Source organism: Diospyros lotus, chromosome 15 (genome assembly GCF_014633365.1).
Source record: "Diospyros lotus cultivar Yz01 chromosome 15, ASM1463336v1, whole genome shotgun sequence".
NCBI lineage: Eukaryota > Viridiplantae > Streptophyta > Magnoliopsida > Ericales > Ebenaceae > Diospyros > Diospyros lotus.
The window spans coordinates 3,224,151-3,244,530 of NC_068352.1; the positions used below are offsets into that span (position 1 = coordinate 3,224,151).

Consider the following 20,380-nt stretch of genomic DNA (forward strand, 5'->3'; position numbering starts at 1 on the left):
AATGCTTCAGGCAACACAATCTCAGCATTTTTCATATTAGTAACAATAAGTTGTAATTCATGGACTTGAGTAAGAATAGATTTACCATATGTCATTTTGAAGTCGAGATAATTACCGATCAAGAACCTCTGGTTACTTGTCTCGTCAATGCGATACTTGTTTTCTAATGCCACCCATAGTTCTTTAGCCGTGTCTATTGTTCTATGTGCGCTATAAACACTATTTGAAAGCCCATTAAGGATGTGACCGCGACACAGGAAATCATCATCTTTTCATTTCTTCCTTTGCTCCTGTAATTCCTGTTTGTATTCATCTGAATCTTCATCTCCATCTTTTGGAATCGATGTGAGATCTTCACTCAATATGTAGGACAATTTTATGGCTGTCAAGAAAAACAAAACTTTCTCTTACCAGTGTGTGAAGTTATATCCATCAAAGTGATCGAGGCGAATCAAGTCCTGATTCATGACTTGAATGGAAGGTGCCACGGATTCATTCAATGTTAAATCTCTGAACGAAGACATCTCTTAAAACTATTGGAAATAATAGGGTTAATATATCAAAGATTCAATGACTCCAAGGCACGTAACGACGCTATCTTTTAAGAGATGTTTCTCCCCGTGTCTATATTGTTACTAATGGGTTTAGAGAAAATCTCTCTCAAGATACAATGGAGTTCTACGTTTGATTCAAACTGTGACAAGTTTGATCAAGCCGAAGAGAAATTTGGTTATAGGAAATCTGATGATGCCAAATGAATGAATGGGATATGAGATGTTCTCTAAAAAATTGTAATGGCAGAAGTAAACAGATTATATACAGAGGATAGATGTCTGTTTGGAAGAGGTGTATCTCTCCAATCATAAAAATAAAGGTGTGTCTGGTTAATTCGAAACATCACAACCTTTAGACATAATTTGTTAGAAATTAATTAATTACTAACCAATCCTCATATTTAAATTTTTTTTACCTTTCGGGGGCATTGCCCCCGAGCCCTAACAGATTGCAAGTCATATACAAACACAAACATGGAAATAAATATGAAAAAATATTTAACATTCTTTGCCTTCTTCTATGAACCCTTCAGGTTGGCTTACATAGATCTCCTCTTCAAGATCACCATTCAAAAAGGCTGATTTGACATCCAAGTGGAATATTTTCCACCCCAACTGTGCAGCTAAAGCAATAATCAACCTTATGGTGTCATGTCGTGCAACCGGCGCAAATGTGTCTCCATAATCAACTCCAGGATGTTGTGCATACCCTTTTACCACCAATCTCGCTTTGTATTATCAGGGCTCGAATACGAAACCTGGGAGTTCAAAGAGAAATACCTCAGCACATTCTTCCTTTGCCAGTTGATCTATGCCCTGGGGACTTGTTTTGTAAATTTTGGCCCTTCTAGACATACACTTGAACTGGATGCCGACTTGTAGATTTTGAATAGGACCTGCCACGTGAGTCCGTTTAATATCCAAATTATCTGTTATTTACAGTGCATATCAATTAACAAAATTTAAACTCATGACATTTTAATAATAACTAATTCTCGATACAACTTTACCACTATAAAACTCATTTTATTTGAACTTTGCCTAAAACATTAAAAAGGAAATTGTGATTGTCGCACGCTACAAAATGAACTTTTATTTAATATTTTTCTTTTATTTTTTGTGTATGTGTGTAGGACATGATACCCATCTAGTATTATATATCAATGTTCCATTTTAACCATTAAATTTTATTTGATAATAATAAAAATTGTAAACCATCGCAGTGCCAACTCATAGTGGCCTATGCTTAGGGCCCCAAAAAATGTGGGCCCCCCACAAATGAGAAAAGCAGACAAGCAAGAAAAATTTAGTTTAATTTGGTAAAAATTGTATCAAACAATGTATTTCTCACATCGATAGAAGTTGCATCAAATAGTGCTGGCGCTCCTAGCGCGCGAATGGCATTCGCGAGACTTCAAAAGTCATGATTAGTTAAAATATATGCAATTACAATAGGAAATTATTTTAGCGTTTATATAAAAAGATTAGATGATACTTGATATGCTCGCAAAAATCAATAAAGAGACTATGGGTCTAGTCCATAAATAAGAATTAAAATCGCCCAAAAAAATGAAAGCAAAAAAAAACCTCCTTCCAACGTCAAATTGAGAGGCTCTCGGTTGTGGGAGCCATGATGGTGCAACCGAGAGGCTCTCGGTTCTCTTGCTTAGGCCCCCCTCTTTGTTTAAGCTTAGGTAGCTGAGACGCTCCCGGCCTCTCTTGCAAAAATCAAGAGCTTCTTGGTTTATTTTCTAAGGGTGGCCACTTTGGTGACCACCACCAAGACTTTCTTGGTTTTGAATTGAGAGACTCTCAGTTCAAGGGGTGGCCAAAGTGGCAATATCAAGAGGCACTCGTTTTTACCAAGATACTCTTGGTTTAAGTTTTCTTCAAAATCTCGAGTGGAATATGCTGAGAATATTCCATCCAGAAAACCTCAGATGGCTGTCATGTGTTTTTCACTCTCTCCTCTATAAATAGGCGGCTTGCCTCTTCATTAGAAAGATTCATTTTTGGACAATGACTCTATTTTGCTCTCAAGAATTCCAAGGTCCAGTTGATTTTTTAGGCCCAGTTAGTTCTCAAGGGCTAATCAATTCTTTAGCCCAGTCGGTTCTTAAGGCCTAGTGGATTTTTAAGGCCCAATCGATTCTTAAGGGTCGGCTAGTTCTTTAGGCCTAGTCAGTTCTCAGGGCCAGTCGATTTTCAGGGCCACTCAATTATTGGGACCTAATCGGTTATTTCAACAGTACTATTCAAGAGAGAGTTACTATTCACCAACAACTATTCATCAGCATAAACATAAGCATCTATGCACATATCGATAATGTCCTGCATATTATCTGCGACATGCATTGGACGTATTTATTGGAACATTGTCTGAATTGGCTGTCGGAGGGCCCGCGTGGGGGTTTCCCCTGCGTGGCCTTCTAATTGTCGTTGTGCCTGTAGGTTAAATCCTGGACTGCTTGTCTTTAGCTTTGGAATACCAACCTATTGAATACCTTCTCAGGGTCCCACATCACCTGTCGCTTGAAAACCCTTACAAGCACCTTGTATAAGAGATTCTGGAGACAATCACAGGCCCGTGTCTTATTGAATTCCAACTTTGACCCAATCCAGATCCGTTGAACCCTCATTGATGATATCCTGAACCCTTGACATCGGTGGATGCTTTTACTCCAGAGAGGCTTATGATTTTTTTCGTCCGAAAAGGCATAATGTGCGATGGGCCTCGGTGGTTTGGAACACTTGCCTTGTTCCTAAACAGGCTTTATTTTGTGGCTGTGTGCCAAAAAAAAGATGTTAACAAGGTTAACTATATTTTCTGGATATTGATCGTCACTATCCTCTTTGTAATGTTGTAGAGGAATCAATTGGCCATCTCTTCTTTCAATGTCCCATAAGCTCTATGATATGGAGCCATGTTCGTGCTTGACTGGGTATACCCTGGGTTATGTCGTCAATTTCCAGCGGCATCAAGTGGATAAATCGAGAAGCTAGAGGAAAGTCCTGACATAGTGCAGTTAAGCGTATAGGTTTGGCTGCTACGGTTTACCATATTTGGACTGCTAGGAACCGAATGGTTTTTGAAGATTTGAAGCCGAATGCTGAATCAATTATTCACAGGATTAAAACATTTGTATACAGGACTATTTTTTCTATGTATCCTTATGTTCTAGTCCAGTAGGATTCTCTTGCTCAAGGCCATTTGATTGGGTCTTATCCCTTGTTTCTCGGGTATGCCCGGTGTATATTATATATTTTGATCTTTATACATATTTATATTTTGATCGGAAAAAAAAATTGCACTTACCCCTTCTCAAGTTTGCTAAAATTATATATAGGCTATAATATTTGAAAAACTTTTCAAAATTGCCCATCTCAAAGTTTGCACACATTACACATAGCTATAATATTTGATTTTTTTAAAAGAAAAATTTGTCCTCTATTAGTATATATTATATATTGGTTAATTATACGAAAGAACAAATGTTATGAGTAACTAAAAAGAGAAAACGAAATGAATAATTAATGATCTTTGAATTATATATATATTGTAATATTTATTTTCAATTAAAGTTAATCAAACTCATCTTGAAACTTTTTCCGTTGGTTGATGTAGGCCTCGAAGATTAGGTTTAGCTAATCTTTTGCACTCTCACGCAGAGGGATTAATTTGTCCCGCTCATCCCATTGGGGTGGAACAAATTAATAAGTAAAGGGTATTATAATAGCTTTAAAGTTGAGGTTGAGAGCAATTGAACTATTGAAACATAAAAATAATACCCTTAACAACTCTAATTACACCCAAACTCAAACTCAAACTCAAACTCAAGTCCAAATCGAATCGACAATTGTAATTATACCTTTGCATTATACAGATCCTAACTCACACGTGATGTGATTGAAATTATAATTCAAGTCTGATTTTAAAATTAGGGTTTAATTTGGGGTAAACTTAAACTCTTTTAATAATACATAAAAAAACCCTAATACTTCATCTCCAATTTTAATTTTCTATACAAAATTTTGAAAAATGCATTTGTTCCTTCCTGACCAGAGGAGGACGATCGGAGGCAGGGTGCAAGATCCAGCGACAGGTCCGTTCGAGGTATGGCTGGCACCCGCAAACACTTCGACAGTCGAGTGAGTAAGCGTAAAATGAGGTAGTGTATTAGTAGGTCAGAGATGAGAATATACCTTGATTCTGAAGAGAGGTAGTTAATATAGAATGAGGATATGTCCTCTTGCATGCATGAGTTGTGCGTTTGCAAGTGATGGGATTGGTTATTCGACGCCGATGGAGGTTCCCAAGTGATAGCATGGTGACGAAGGGACCCTTATTAATGTACATGTGATCTGTCATTAATGAGAAAGGGATCTAAAACCCCTACACGGATATCTAGTGAGAGTCGCAATGATGCCGTGGCAGACTGGCGCTAGGCTAAGGTTGGATCCAGAATGGATACCATATTGAACCTAAGGAGAGAGCCGAGATTAGATCTGAAGAGAGGGTCAAGATTGGGTCTCAGGAGAGGCCTGAGATTGGGCCTAAGAAGAAGACCGGGATTGGGCCTGGATGGTCTAACATTCAATTACTAAATATGAAAAACTACTCTCCTAACTTTAGAATTAAAATAAACAAAAAAAATATTTCAGGTGATATGTGAATGTGTTTTCAATGTTAATAGCATTTAAAATATGAATAATAATAATATTATTATTATAATAAAATTAAAATACTGTTAATATTCAATTTCCTAAATGGGAAAACAAAAAATCCAATTTTTCAAACTTTTATGTTTGAATTAAATTTGAAAAATTATTCAAAGTTGTTTTTCAATTTTTTCTCACTAATTTTAACCCAATTAAAATGGGGTCTTTCAAATTCTTCCTCACTTAAAGTAAAAATATGAATTTTAAAATTTATTAATAGTAATATTATAGTCTAAAAATATCAATAAAAACTAAATTCTATTAATTTTTGTAATATCAAAATATTAATATTATAAATATCAAAAATATTGATAAATTGTAAATTCATCAATAAGAAATAGTTAACAATATTAATATTATTAAACTTCTAAAACTTAGCAATGGTTACACAAATCCAAGACCTTAAAAAGAATCAACATCCTCTTCTAAATATTTAGGGTTAGGGATGTTTAATTAGTCCTGTCCAGATTAGATCGAAATCAAAATTAATAAAAAATTCAAACTGAATAAAGGTAATAGACCAAATTGATCTAATTAATATATAACAATGTATGTATTTACATATATTTCTCTATTTATTTAGTCTTTGATCCAAAAAGGAAGACTGAACTAAAATCAAATGGAAAGTTGAACACCCCTATGAATATCTATCCAAACTCAATTAAGAATCTACACTATCATCTTCAGCTTTATTTTTCAAGAACTCAAAAGTTAAAATAGATTTCATTTTTCTTTTGTGGTTGTTTTGCAACTATTTCACTTTTAAATCTTCACATGGGGAGTCATTATTGGTTGATTCATTGTCAACTTGAATGAAAAGTAAAAAATTCTTACATTCACCACACAAAGAATAGACTATAGAATAGAGATACCCTTTTTGAGTATGGTGAGGACAATTCAAATCCTCATATTTAACTTCTCAAACAAAGGGTTTTTACTTTTAGTAATGCCATCTCAAAAACCCTAATTGACCAAATTCAAGATGGATATACAAAAGCTGATCAAAAACCCTAATTGACCAAAAAAAGTTGCCAGCCATGTAATTACATTACATTACATTATGGTCTTCCAGGAGAAAATAAAATGGCAGAAGAAAGGGTCATCAAGAGCCACCCACCATTCACTATCCCATGCAATCTCTCCACTAACTAATTTACTCGTTAAGCCAGCCTGATGAGTTGTGCGGTGAGAAGTGGCGATAAGGAGCAGGCGCAAAGCTGAATGGAGGCGGAAGAGGATCGACCATAAGATTTCTACCAGCTGGAGGCGGCTCATGCCCTGAAGTGTTCATCCTTGCATGGTTAAGCTCATCCAGTCGTGGTGCATATCGCTGAATAGCAGATGTGCTGGTCCGGTTGTAAGATGAGTCCACTGTTGAACCCGGTAACTGAAGACTTTGGCCTGCCACGAAGCTGCTTCTTCGACTGTAGGTCTCAGGAGTTTGTTGCCCATAAAGTCGAACTTGTGATCTTTCCCTGTCTTCCATTTCACCAAGATATGACCTATAGCCATAGCCATGATTGCTTGCTTCCCCCTTCTGGGGGCTGGCAAACTGTTCCTCTGAGTTCTTGACCCCAAAACTAGAACCAGGAGTTACTGCCCTTGACCATCTCTCGGTAAAACCTGAATATGGCACCTCACTGTTCAATCCATACCTCCTTGATATATCATCATCGCCCGAATATGGCTTCTCACTGTTCAATCCATACCTCCTTGCTATATCACTGCCTGAATATGGCTTCTCACTGTTCAATCCATACCTCCTTGCTATATCACTGCCTGAATATGGCTCCTCACTGTTCAATCCATACCTCGATATATCATCGCCTGAGTATGGTTCCTCACTGTTCAATCCGTATCTCCTTGCTAAATCATCACCTTGAACTCCGCCATATCCTGCTGTTTCGTAATGTGAACGCGACCCAGCTACAGACTTGTCAAAACGTTGATTCTGTTCCTTGGCAACCTCCTTATGTGAGGATACCTCTACACGTTTGGATGAATGATCACCTGATCTGCTATCCTCCTTGTGTGAGGAAATCTCTAGAGGCTTGGATGAACGAACATCAACTGATTTGCCCTTCAGAGGGGAACCATCAACTGATTTTCCCTTCAGAGGGGAACCAGTTACCTCGGAAGGGGATGGGTGAGGCATTCCCTCATGCGTCTCAATCATCCATGAACCTCGCCTCTTCTCTTTCCTTTTTTGTGATTTCTCATTCAATCTTATCCCGTGTTCCCCTTTCCCTTCACCTCGCTGCCTCTTCTTCAAACCCACATTCAATTGATTTGCCCCAAGGCTATGGTTTTCTTGGACTTGTCTGACACCATTATCATGAGAGGGACGTAAATCTTGTCCTCCAGAGACACGTGCTCTTTCTTGGAGCTGTTTACATACTTCATCTTGAACTGGAGGATGATCATCAATTGACATGGAAGTTTGACCCTTAGGATCATGATCTTTCACTCCACAATCAGAAACCAGCAGTTGGTTGTTATGATCTTCCGAATGTGACCGTTCTCTTACCTTGGACAAGTGTCCATGCTTTTGAGCAATTGTCCTGTGTTTATCAGTCCAATCAGGCCGACTCCAAAGGTAGACCGGTGGTGGATTTACATTCCAATCCTCCATTTGGTTGTCATTTACATCAACAGATCCAGGTAAATAGAAGGACTGAATGAATAAAAAAAGTGTGTAAGCTAACAATCCTCACTTTGCAACACACAATTCCTAATGCACTAGTAAACACAGAACAAAGCTACATACCTTTCCAGAAAGCAACTCATCATCCTCCCAAAGCAGATCATAAGGATTCCTTTTTTTATCCAACCTGGTACACGGGGAGGGAGCATGTTAGAGAGCGAGAGAGGGAGAGAGATGAAAGTAGCACGTATACAAGAAGAGTACCTTTCTGTCTCTTTCGGAACGATTAAGATAAGGAGCTTTGGCTTAAACTTTAATGCCCTGTCAATGAACTTATTTGCAAGGGAAGCATTTACTCCGAAAGGAGGATTTAGTCCCATGATCTACACAGCATACACTAATAAAGGTTAGGCCGAGAGGACTTTTGTAGTTTTAGGACATTAAGTATCACGAATAACAATAAAAAGTACATATTGTTCTCACCAATTGTGATCCGGCCGGCAATTCTTTTGGATCTACAGTCATCCAATCCCTCTTCTCAAAATTAAAGTCATTCTGTCAAGAAAGAATGGCACCAACACCAAAATCAATAGAAAACCAGGGGGTGGAAGGACTACAGCAACATACATTAAAAAAAGATTAACCAACCCTAGAAATCCCCAAATCTACTTACTTAAGGTTAAAAGGATTTGCATCAGCCATCATATTATACCAACATTTGGAGAAGAAAGGAACTGGAGTATTTATATACAAGTTATTAAGGATTTGTATCATCAATCAAACACGTATGTTAGAACTTGAGGAGATATTGGGACTTTCGAATTACAATTGGATCACAACTAGGTATACCCCACTTCTCTTGTGATAGATGAACTCATAAAGCATGTCGAAGAAGTGCCTTATTGTAAACTATTCTCTTAGTGGATGAGACAAAAGAAGCGAATAACAAACTTAAATTATGGAAAAATGCCTTAGTATCCAAAGGCCCTAGGTTAAATAGGGCAAAAACTCAATAAGAAATCTGAGAGAGCTGTTAAGTTTCAGTTTTTTTTATGTTCAATTTTCATTCTCTGTTAAAAACATAAAAACTGAGCATATTGTTTGATAAGACATTGCTTAATGTATTTCTTGTTGGATTAGCCTGGTCCATTAAGTTACGGGTTGGTCTAAATTGGGCTAAGCGAGCCCATTTGACATCTCTGGTGAGGAGCAAATCATTAGTAGTTGTTAAGCATCCATATCAGTGAAACATTGAGTGAAATTGAAAACTGAAAATGAAAGCAAGTTTTTGTTCAAAATTTTGAAAACTTTTGAACAAAAATAGGTAACCAAACAGAATTTTCTGTTTTTATTTACAGAATTTTAGAAACAAAAACAAAAAACTGAAAACAAAAGTGCAATCAAACAGACCTGAAGAATGTCAGTTCAGTAAAATTAGAGCTCTAGTTGTGTAGATGATATCATTGTGAGTAGGAGATCAAGTTATCCCAATAAAAGATTAATTTTAAAATATTGGATTAATTATTTAAACATTGCCAGCTTGCACAGTCATCAATAAAAATTTATTTAAAAACATAAAACTAAATTCTTGAAAGTGATTTTTTTTTTTTGGGGGGGGGGGGGGTAGACAAATGCAGTTTTCATTTGAAATTTTCTATTGCTTTTTACTTGCATGTCCATAGCATAGGTCAGCCCTCCAGTTTAACATGTAGAAATACATGTACTTAGAGATCAAGTAAAAAGTATGGTCCTTAGATCATACATTTTAAAAGTTGCTACGTTGCCACAAACATATCCATATCAAGATTCAAAAGAGGCATTTGCTTTTATGAATACAACAACAACAACATACCCAGCCTTTATCTCATTATGTGGGGTCGGCTACATGAATTCTAGACTTCTATGTATTTCTGTCTTTTGTCATATCTTCATTTAGATCCATACACTTCATATCAAACTTTAATGTCTTTTCCAAAGTCTTCTTGAGTCTGCCTCTATCTTTTTTTTTGACTAATTGTTCAATTTCATCAACTCTCCTCACAGGAGCGTCTCTTAGTTTCCTTCTCACATGACCAAACCATCTTAGTCTATTCTCTCTCATCTTCTCCTTGATTGTCAGTACTCCTACCTTATTACGAATAACTTCATTCTTAATTTTATCCTTTCTTGTATGGCCGCACATCCATCTTAACATCCTCATCTCCGCTACACTCGTCTTTTGCTCATGCTGGTATTTGACTGCCCAATATTCTGAGCCATACAACAAGACTAGTCTTATAACTGTCCTATAGAATTTTCCTTTCAGTTTTAATGGAATTTTACCATCATATAACACTCCCGATACATTTTTCCATTTTAGCCCGTCTACCTTAATTCTATGTGCGACATCCTCGTGAATTTCTCCATCTTTTTGAATCATTGATCCCAAATATCGAAAATGGTCTTTTCTTTGTAAGATTTGATCTTCCAATTTTATTATAATATCATCTACTCTTGCATTCTTACTAAATTTATATTCCATATATTATGTTTTCTTTCTACTTAATTTAAATCCCTTAGATTCTAAATTGTTTCTCCACAACTCAAGCTTAGTGTTCACTCATTCTTTTGTTCAAACTTAGTGTTCACTCATTCTTTTGTTTCATCCACCAATATTATGTCGTCTGCAAATAGCATACATCATGGCGCCTCTATCTGAATATCTTTAGTGAGTTCATCCATTACTAGAGCAAATAAGTATGGACTTAGTGCAGAACCTTGATGCAGTCTTATTCTAGTTGTAAACGGTTCAATATACCCTCTGCATGTTCTGACCCTTGTCTCTACACCGTGATACATGTCCTTAAGAGCTTGTATATAGGCTATTCTAACTCATTTCTTCTCTAAAACCCTCCATAAAACTTCTCTAGGGACCCTATCATAGGCCTTTTCTAGATTTATAAACACCATATGTAGGTCCTTTTGATGATCCTGATACCTTTCCATTAGGCGCCTCAATAGGTATATAGCTTCCATTGTTGACCTACCAGGCATGAAACCAAACTGATTTTCCGAGACCTTTGTTTCTTTTCTGAGCTTCTGCTCTATTACTCTCTCCCAGAGTTTCATGGTATAGCTCATTAACTTAATTCCTTTGTAATTTTCACAGTTTTAAACATCTCCTTTGTTCTTGTATATAGGAACCAAAGTACTCTTTCTCCACTCATCTGGCATCCTTTTTGATTTAAGGATCACGTTAAATAATTGCGTTAGCCAGGAGATGCCCTTTTCTCCCATGCATTTCCATGCTTCTATTAGTATATTATCTGGTCCCACCGCCTTATGATTTTTCATCTTTTTTAATGCTTGCCTTATTTCATTTAAACTTATGCGTCGATAAAATGTATAGCTCACGTTCCCTTCGGAGTTACTAAGATGTCCCAACCTAACTCTTGTGTCGCCACCATCATTGAATAATTTTGTGAAATACTCATTCCATCTCTCTTTAATCGCTCCCTCATTCACTAATACATTTTGATTTTCATCTTTTATGCATTTCACTTGATTTAAATCTCGTGTTTTTCTTTCTCTTGCTTTAGCTAATTTATATATATCCCTTTCTCCATCTTTTGTATTAAGTCGTTTATAAAAAATGTGAATAAACAACATAAGAAAATAAAAATTAAAAGAGAAGGAAAAAAAAAGAACCAAAAGCAACAAAACCTTGTGTGCTTATACTGAAGACCTGAATGACTAGACAAGCTGTACTTTACCTTTGGTTGTAAGATATCATAGTTCTTAAATGAGCACGTCTTCCCTGTATCATCAAGCTTTTTCTTCATGAGCCAACTGAAATCATTAGCTCCACAACAGAAGTCAACTATCTGTTCAAAAGCAAACAATTAGATATCCAAATTCAGAAGTTACAATGGGAGTGGGAAAAACTACTAATACAACCCATTGTTTTCTCATCATCAACAGTTTAAGCCAACATATTCTACAGAAGACTCCTGCAGTACTATTTCTGAATTTAAAGTAGAATTCTACAGTACCATGTACGAAATTCTCTTGATGATTTTCATTGTTGACTAAACCCATTCTCTCCCAAGAAGAAAAAGAAAGGAATACAAATTCACCACAGCAGTCCAATATATATAATGGAAATCAGTGCGGAGTGCAATAATAGACTGCAACTTGTCAAGAGCCAACTCAACTAACAAATCCAAACATCTGATTTTGATATTTTCAATAAATATTACTTCATCCAAATACCAAACATATAAGAATAAGCAATTCAAAAAATAAAATAAAATAAAAAAGAACCTACCATGCATATAAAAAAATTGCATTAAAGCAGAGAAGAAAAGTTTTGGACAGTGGCCCCCTTGGGTTACATATATTTTCATTTATGGATGGGGTATCCAGATATGATGCGATGACCTGAAGCTTGGGGTAAGAAATCTGGCCCCTGCAGAAGGTGACGCCAGGGCGATGGGTGACTGGCCTAAGTATGGACCTTAGGCATGGAAATTGATATAGGACTCAAGAAATCCTGGGAAGGCCAAGGGTGAAGGCCCGTTTGAAATTCATTGTTCATTCCAACAAAATGAATGATGTTTGACAGCCCACTTTCCATTTCAAAACCGAAAACACATTCCTCCAAAAAATGAAAAAAGTGCAAAAGGTTTTAACCTGTTTTCACTTCCAGAAATTTTCATTTCATTAGAAACAACCAAAACTGAAAAAGTAGAGAGAGAAAGGAGAATTGAGAGAAAACTGAAAGAAAGACTGTTCTATTGATCGTGAAATCAGATCTCAACTGATACAAGGAGGTTTGTTGAGTTTAATACTACTTAAAAGAAACTCTAATCAACTGTCTCTAACAGCTGGCAGTAACAAACTAAGCAAGTGGATGTTGTTTGTTATAACAGAGAAAACAAATTAATCTAACGGAGAGCTGAGAACAAAACTGTTGAAAAACAACACTACACTATTTTCTCTTCTTTTCTTCTCCTCTTATTTGTACATAGCAAGAACTAGGATTATCCTTAACAAAAACATCCAACCCCCTCCCTCCCATCTTCCTCTCATTGGCCGCTCTCCACTGTTGGCCACCGAAGTGATCGTCCTCTAGTCAGTCAGCACCATCCAGCACTGTCCATTATTGTGACTTGTCATTGTCGTCGTCATCCTCTCTCTCTCTCGCTCTCTCTCTCTACACACACACACACACACTGTTGGGTACAACACCACTAGATCTGCCCCCGCCTCCCCCCTCTCTCTCTCTCTGCAAAGAAAGAACATGATGAAGAAAATGAATCACAACGGGATTTCTGATTTATTTTTTATTTTTTCAAATTTCCAGAATATTTGCTAATCTATTTTTTGGATTTTTGTGCATACTATCATATTTTTTGAGAAAAAAATTGAACACAGATTTTGAAAATCAAACAGCATGTTCAGTTTTTCTTTTCATTTTCTTGACAACTGATAACAAAATCAAAGATCATCTTTAGCTTCTACTTTTCCTAACTGAAATGAAAATTTCCCACAGCATTTTCAAACAGCCGCTACAGGCCAGTTTGATACACGGATTAAATGGTGGTAAGAATCTATTTTTTTGATTTTTGGAATTTTGCTCTTTTTATTTTATTTTATTTTTTGAATCATCTGAAACTTCCGAATTCTGTTGAGTTTATTTTATTTTATTTTTAAATTTCTGATATTTTTTTTAATTTTCTTTGAAATTTTATCCAAAATTTCAGTACTTTTTGTGGGTCTAAAATAATTAAAGATTTAATTCTATCATATTTTTTAATTCTATCATTACTCCGCTAGGGGATATTATCCACTGCCGGTCCCAAGCCCGGATAAAGGAGGAGGGTTGCGTTAGGTAGCCGACAGCCAGCGTAAAACCTAGTCGGATCCAAATATGAATTCTAGACAAACTATCTGTTGGGATGTAACCCACATAGAAGTCTAGAATTCATGTAGCCAACCCCACATAGTGGGATAACGGCCGGATATGTTGTATATTTTTTAAGAAAAAAGTGTGCACAGATTCTGAAAATCAAACATCATTTTCAGTACTTCTTTTCATTTTCAGTTTCTATTTTTCCTAACTGAAATGAAAAATTAAACAAATGAATGGAACAAAAAGCAAGAAATGAAAATTTCCCATGACATTTTCAAAACAGCTCCTAATGGCCCATTTGGGACACAGATTAAATGGTGGTATTTATCACCTAACAAGGTTATACCTTGTCTGGGAAAACATATCAGGTGGTATTACACAAGGCTGGAATAATTTTATCCCAATCCCACCTCCCCCATGGGATAAATTAATCCCACTTCAATGGGATTAATTTTTGCCAAGATGGAATTTTGCCCCTCAAGTATATGAGCTCTCCCTCTATCATTTCCTCTTTTCCAAAACCCTTGCCAGCCTCTCTCCCTTTCATATTCAGTCTCTCTGTCTACTCTTTGCCATCCCCTTGCTCCGGTTCCAAGATCCCTGCTGGACTGAGAATAACGCATCTCTCAGGTAGCCATTGTGCATGTATTCATAAGCAATCCATTTGAGAAGAATCGAGCATGGCAATGAGATAAGGATACTGAGTAGCTTCACCTTTCCTTCAAAAACTTCTTGAGGAAGTTGACAGGTTGAATTACAGAATTGATCGCACAGATTTTCAAACTTTTGAGAGCATTATGCCTGCATCTATTCTCTTCAAAAACTTTCTTTGTTTTCAAACATTTCAGGACTGCCTTGCAGTTCCTGTTCTTTGTTTCTTTCTTTTCCTGAAGAGTATTATTTTCTTGTATCACTGTTTGGTAGAGATGTCGTTCTAATCATGTAATGGTATCTGGTAATGTTCGTTCTTTTGATTAGGCTCAACCACTGTGGTGTGATTGATCCTTCCTCTAGTACACATCTGCCAATTTCATTCTCAGCCACTTGAAGAATTCATTGGTCTCTGAACTTTTACTTTGCCCCAAATACCTGTCCAATTTTGGGGTCTCTGGTACCTTCTTTGTTGCTGGAAATCAATGCCGATCCTTCTGTGTTATACTCATTTAGCATAGCCCCCCTTTCAATTTTCTTCACTTCTCACAATGGCAAACACTTCATTTAAAGTAGGAAGCTTATCCCTTCCAAGAACCTGTATTCTAACCTGATCAAACTCAGGATTTAGACCTGCCAGAAACTCAACTATGCGGTCTCTTTCAACAAATTCATCTAAGGTAGCAGCATCCTCTTTACATACCATTTTTATGGCTTGGTAATGATCAAGCTCTAGCCACAATCCCCTCATTTTATTATAGTATTCAGTAACTGTGGACTGACCTAGTTTAATGGAGCTGATCTTTGTTTTAATCTCAAAGATCACCGAGGCATCTTTCACCTTGGAGTAGGTTTGTCTCACCGTCCCCTATATTTCCTTTGTTGTTCCAAGAAACATATAATTCTTGCTGACTTCCAGCTGCATTGCATTCCAAAGCCAAGACATGATGAGGGAATCCTCAACATCCCAGGCTGCAAAATTCAGATCTGAGTCCTGAGGAGCAGTCCCCGTTAGGTGACTGATCTTACCTCTTCCTTTAAGAAAGGTCTTGATGAGTTGTTCCCACTGGAGGTAATTCCTACCATCTAGCCAGTAGGATTGATGCAAGTTAGGCAGGTCCCCAGTTCTGATAGGGTGATCAATAGGTAGAGATTCGCCTATTGTCACGGTTGGTATTGCCTCAGAAGTCTGTCATCGTGACTGATTTAATGATAATGGGCAATGAAGGCTCTCTTGACTGCAGAAGAAGAAATAGTGCATGGACTGCAATTTAAGGGCTAGGATTGAATCAGGCCAGAATCAATGGCTCTGATGCCATGTAGAAACATAATATTTCTTCATTTATTATTCATCCGTGAGGTATGAATATAAAATATACAAGAACTCCAAAAAAATCTCCTAAACTTTAGGACTAGATTACACCCCTACTCTCTAGGATTTTGATTACATTTACTCTTATCCAGTAGATTACAACAACAAATAAGAGTATATATCTATCTACTTATCTTGACTTATCTTCTTGGCTTGGAGTTTGAATGGCTCCTTATCTCACAGCACTATGCACATGTACTTGCACACGTACTTCAATAGTCCTATGCACACTTAAACACTTCAACAATTCTAGACATAGGGTAAGCAATCTCACAAGTACACTAGTTTGGAGGTGGAAGTGACAAATCCAGGCAACATTGTTCCCCTGGTCGACAAACATAATGTATGGGTATGTGGCCAACTACCTGCTCAGAAAGGTGTAGCTTTTGGCATGTCTTCAACCTATGAAGCCACAACTCCACTACATGGGCTATATGGTGTCTCCAAAGATTGCAGACAGATTGTAGGACATAAACCAATCAACACTGAATTTTGGGGAAGAAACATCTCTTTTTATCTTGTAGTACCTCTCTCACAATGACTAGCCTAGGCAATGGGTGTAGGTCACCCCCCCCCCCCCCCCCCCAACATCTCTTTAAAGAGGTGATTGGGGTCCTCAACTGAACTCTTGATTCCAGACTCCACTCCATAAATCCTTGACAGGCCCTAGCAGATGAGACGGTCTATGGGCTTTGTCTAGGACATGGGCACTCTAGGTACAATGGCCAAAGCAGATCACCACGGAACTCCACTGGGTATGTCAAATGGGTTGGGCAGCCCATGGATGGCCTGCACTTGGCATGGCCTGTCACACTAATGGTGGTCAGGCCTAGCCTGGTATGTGGGTCGTGCCATACCCAGGGACCTTGGCCTGTGGCCCGATCAAGGGCTCGACCCAAGCCCAACATGTTTAATTTATTTTTATAAATTTATTGATATTTTTAAATTTTTTGAGCCCAAATTTTTAAAGAATGTCTAAATGTGTAATTGAATTTTATTCAAAGTTCAAACGGATCAAACTGAATAATTATTTGAAAATTTTAAATATTTACATAAATACTAAATGTTTAATGCATAATATAAATATTTTAAAATAGAAATATTTTATTCAAAGTTCAATGCATAATATTAATATAAATATTTTAGGGATGCATATTTGAAAATTTTAAATATATACATAAATACTAAATATATATAAATATTTAAATCTCAAATAAGATAAAAATGTGAAAGTTTAACATATAAGAGATGAAATTTTGAAATAGAAATAAATGTTTAATGCATAATATAAAAATGAATAGGAATGACCTTTAAAATTTTAAATTTGAATATCTAAAAAATAAAAAAGGGGCCACCTTGGTCCAGCACAGACAGTGCTAGGCCAGCCGCCGAGCTGACTCATTTGACATCCCTAGTCTCAAATGAGGGGAAATACCAAGGAGGTATTCCAAGGAGAAATATAAATTATAGGAGAACTATCAATGAAATGTTGAGAGTACCTCTAGAGAGCTAAGGAGATATGCTCAAGCCAAGATTGAGGTACCGTGGCATTCCTCATGGCTAATGCAATCCCATTGGAGAGAGTCTTGAAGAAGGAAGTGCAAGTGCAAGTACCTTGTGAATCAACTCACATAGCTAACTTGTTAAATGCAGGCAAAAGGTAGGAGATTCAGCCATGCCGCATGGAGGATCAATTATTGTATCCAGAGCAGCGTGGAGCCACATAGGACCTCCCTTGGCTTACCATTTTGTGTATCCACATGCTATTATTAAAGAGTACAAAATACTGATCATAAATAATTTCTTTCAAGCTTTCACGTTTGTATTTTTTTTTTATGAAAAAACGGCATCTGACGTACTCATATCAGAAAGGATGGGTCAGACCACATTCCATCATAAAAGCCCCACAAACCACAAGGGTCAATTAAGTGGTCTTTCAAATATGGGTGACTAAAATAGATGGGAGTTATAATGACATCTAATATTAAGAGAATAAAGTAATCAATTGCAGAGGGGGGAGAGAGAGAGAGAGAGAGGAGAGCCAAAAATCTTACCGTATCACCATCCCGTACATAGAAATGGAGCACATCGACAATCTGCACATTAGAAAATTACATTTCCAAGTTTTCAGAATTCATGTGATCACTCATAAAAATCATCTACACTCAGCATGCCAATGATCATCCACAACAGGCAGAATTTAGACACGGATACAAGGAAACATGTAAATATCACATGGGAAGTGAAGCAATAATTCATCACCACGTGCTTCAAGACAATAACCCAAAATAACTAACAAACCGAGATCTCAGAAGTTTCTGTTCCTAACATTATGATGTTTTCTCACTTATGCTAAAAGCTTAATTTCAATAAGGGAAAAGAAAAGTCATTAAAACAGATTTTCATATTTTCCATTAAAAATTACAACTTTCAATACCCCTCAAATTTAACTGATGATGTTTTCAGGCCTCTTCAGAAGCAAAATACTTACAAGGTTAGAATTGATACATAGTGATACATGCTAAAGGGACGAAACTATGGGTCCATTTGGTTATGTCCCCAGAAAATATTTTCTAGTTCAGAAACCAAAAGCATTTGAAGACACATCTAATTAACTACAATTAGACCTGTTTAAGAAAATTGTTCTGAAAGCACACTATTTAGGGGAAATGTTATTTGTGGACCTAAAAAGTGTTATGACTCAAAAATTGAAAACTCATGCAAAACATCTTAGATGTTTTTCATATTTTCAGTTTTTGAAACAAAAAAAAATCAGATTTGTTCGCTCCACTTGGAGTTATAATTAAAATTTTAAAAATTGCAAGGGCCAAGTCTCAGATGTGACGATTAAATGGCCTCAACATACATCATAAAGGTACTAAAGAACAGGGAAATGAAATCAAGAAAGAAAAAAAAGAGTAACAAAATTTGTGTTGCTCCCAAGCCATCTTCCGCACTGGCATCTAGCGACTAGAAAGAAACATTCTGATAACTTGATTCCACAAGTCAACCAGTATATCAGGAACAAAATACTAAGGTTTTAAGTAAGCTATTGAGCATTACTTTTCATGTTCAAAGGTTTTAACTTTCATGCCACCTGGAAATACAACAGAGTTGCATTGTGTCATGCTAACTGTTTTGAACAGCCCACATACTAAAGAAACAACGTGAATGGTGATTGCCATGGCAAAGTAGGGTTCAATCATCTTTAGTGTATGATGGAGACAAGTTATAAGTATATATTAGAATTTCACTTAATTAGGAATTTTGTAGAATTGCAAAATTTCTTCATGTTCTGATTGAAGTTCCCTCCAATTCTGATTTCCATATTATACCATTATGTAGATATACAAATAACAGGTAAAGTAGAATGTTTTTGAGGAATTTTTCTCTCTACTTCTTCCTTTATATTCTCCCATCAGAATTCCTTTCACTTGTATCTCTTCCTGTTTTCTTCTCTAGAAATCTCTGCTCTCAGCTAATGCTCCCTTCTCTCTACTTTCTCTATTCTTCTGGCTCTGCATCAATTTTGCCTATTCTTTCTAGCTTTTTTCTTCTCTTTTCAGGTCCTATATCAATATTGTAGCCTCAGATGCTACTGAAATGAATAAGCCACATGGTTTAATTAATCTAGCCATATTTTCTTCTCTATTCTCCCTCCCTCCCTCCCTCCCTCACTGAGTTCAACTCCCCACATCGATCAAGACCTCAAAGACAAGGAAGAACTCAATGTCAATGAGGATGAACACATTGCTGCCACCACACAGACACACACACCCCTTCAACCCAGCAGCATTGTTGTTGGGCTCCAGTTCAAAAACCCAGCATTGCCACTGGGTTCCAAAAGGAAACCTGGTAATGGCAATGCCTCTAGGTTTCTGTTCGGAACCCAACCATTTGCGGTTGGGTTATGTGTGTGTGTGTGAGCATGCCTGCGCGAGCATGTGTGAGAGAGTATTTTTGACGCAGCATGTAGCGCGTGTGTGAAAAAACACATCAAAATTAACCTTTGAAAGAACAAACCTCAATGGCCGAAGCTTGGCTTTCAAGAAAATACAAAAACAAGACTGTTTTGCTAAGAAAACCCAAATAGGTTGCTGAAATTTGTATTAAGAAAACTTGATTACAACTCCTAACTTCTAGGTATATTTATAGTGTTTGGCTAATCCAAATCCATCTAATATTTGTAATTAAAATCTAACTAAAATCTTAATAAAAATAAATTCTAAATAAAAGTCAATTAAAATCCTAATAGAAATAAATCCTAAATAAAATTTAACTAGAATCCTAATAAAAATAAAACCCTAATCAAACATGAAGTAGAATTCTAAATCAAGTAGAAACATGAAGTAGAATCCTAAATCAAGTAGAATCCTAAAACATATGAAGTATTAAAATATTATTCTGGTGCTACTGTTCTGATTTGGTTGGGTCGGGTCTTAATTGGTGACCGCATCAATTTTGGTCATTTTAAGAAATATAATGGTGTTAATCAAATGATGGGGGAAAATGTTACACTATTAGGTCTCTGTTATTTCTCAAAATAC

General features: G+C 36.6%; 1 protein-coding gene across 7 annotated transcripts in view; it reads right to left on the bottom strand.

Moving 5' to 3' along the window:
- Positions 1-6,082: 6,082 nt before the first annotated feature.
- Positions 6,083-20,380, bottom strand: part of LOC127791361 (protein ENHANCED DOWNY MILDEW 2-like) — a 61,179-nt gene continuing 46,881 nt past the window's right edge. For 3 of the 7 annotated variants that reach the window (XM_052321183.1, XM_052321179.1, XM_052321180.1), the window contains 6 exons: positions 17,888-17,929; positions 11,670-11,780; positions 8,401-8,472; positions 8,182-8,300; positions 8,041-8,104; positions 6,083-7,947 (listed from right to left, as the gene is read on the bottom strand). In XM_052321183.1, coding sequence (XP_052177143.1) covers positions 6,427-7,947; positions 8,041-8,104; positions 8,182-8,300; positions 8,401-8,472; positions 11,670-11,780; positions 17,888-17,929 — 1,929 coding nt within the window. In that variant the 3' untranslated portion in view covers positions 6,083-6,426. The remainder of the gene's footprint in view (positions 7,948-8,040; positions 8,105-8,181; positions 8,301-8,400; positions 8,473-11,669; positions 11,781-17,887; positions 17,930-20,380) is intronic. The other 4 variants (XM_052321181.1, XM_052321185.1, XM_052321184.1 and 1 more) reach the window with 4 other exon arrangements.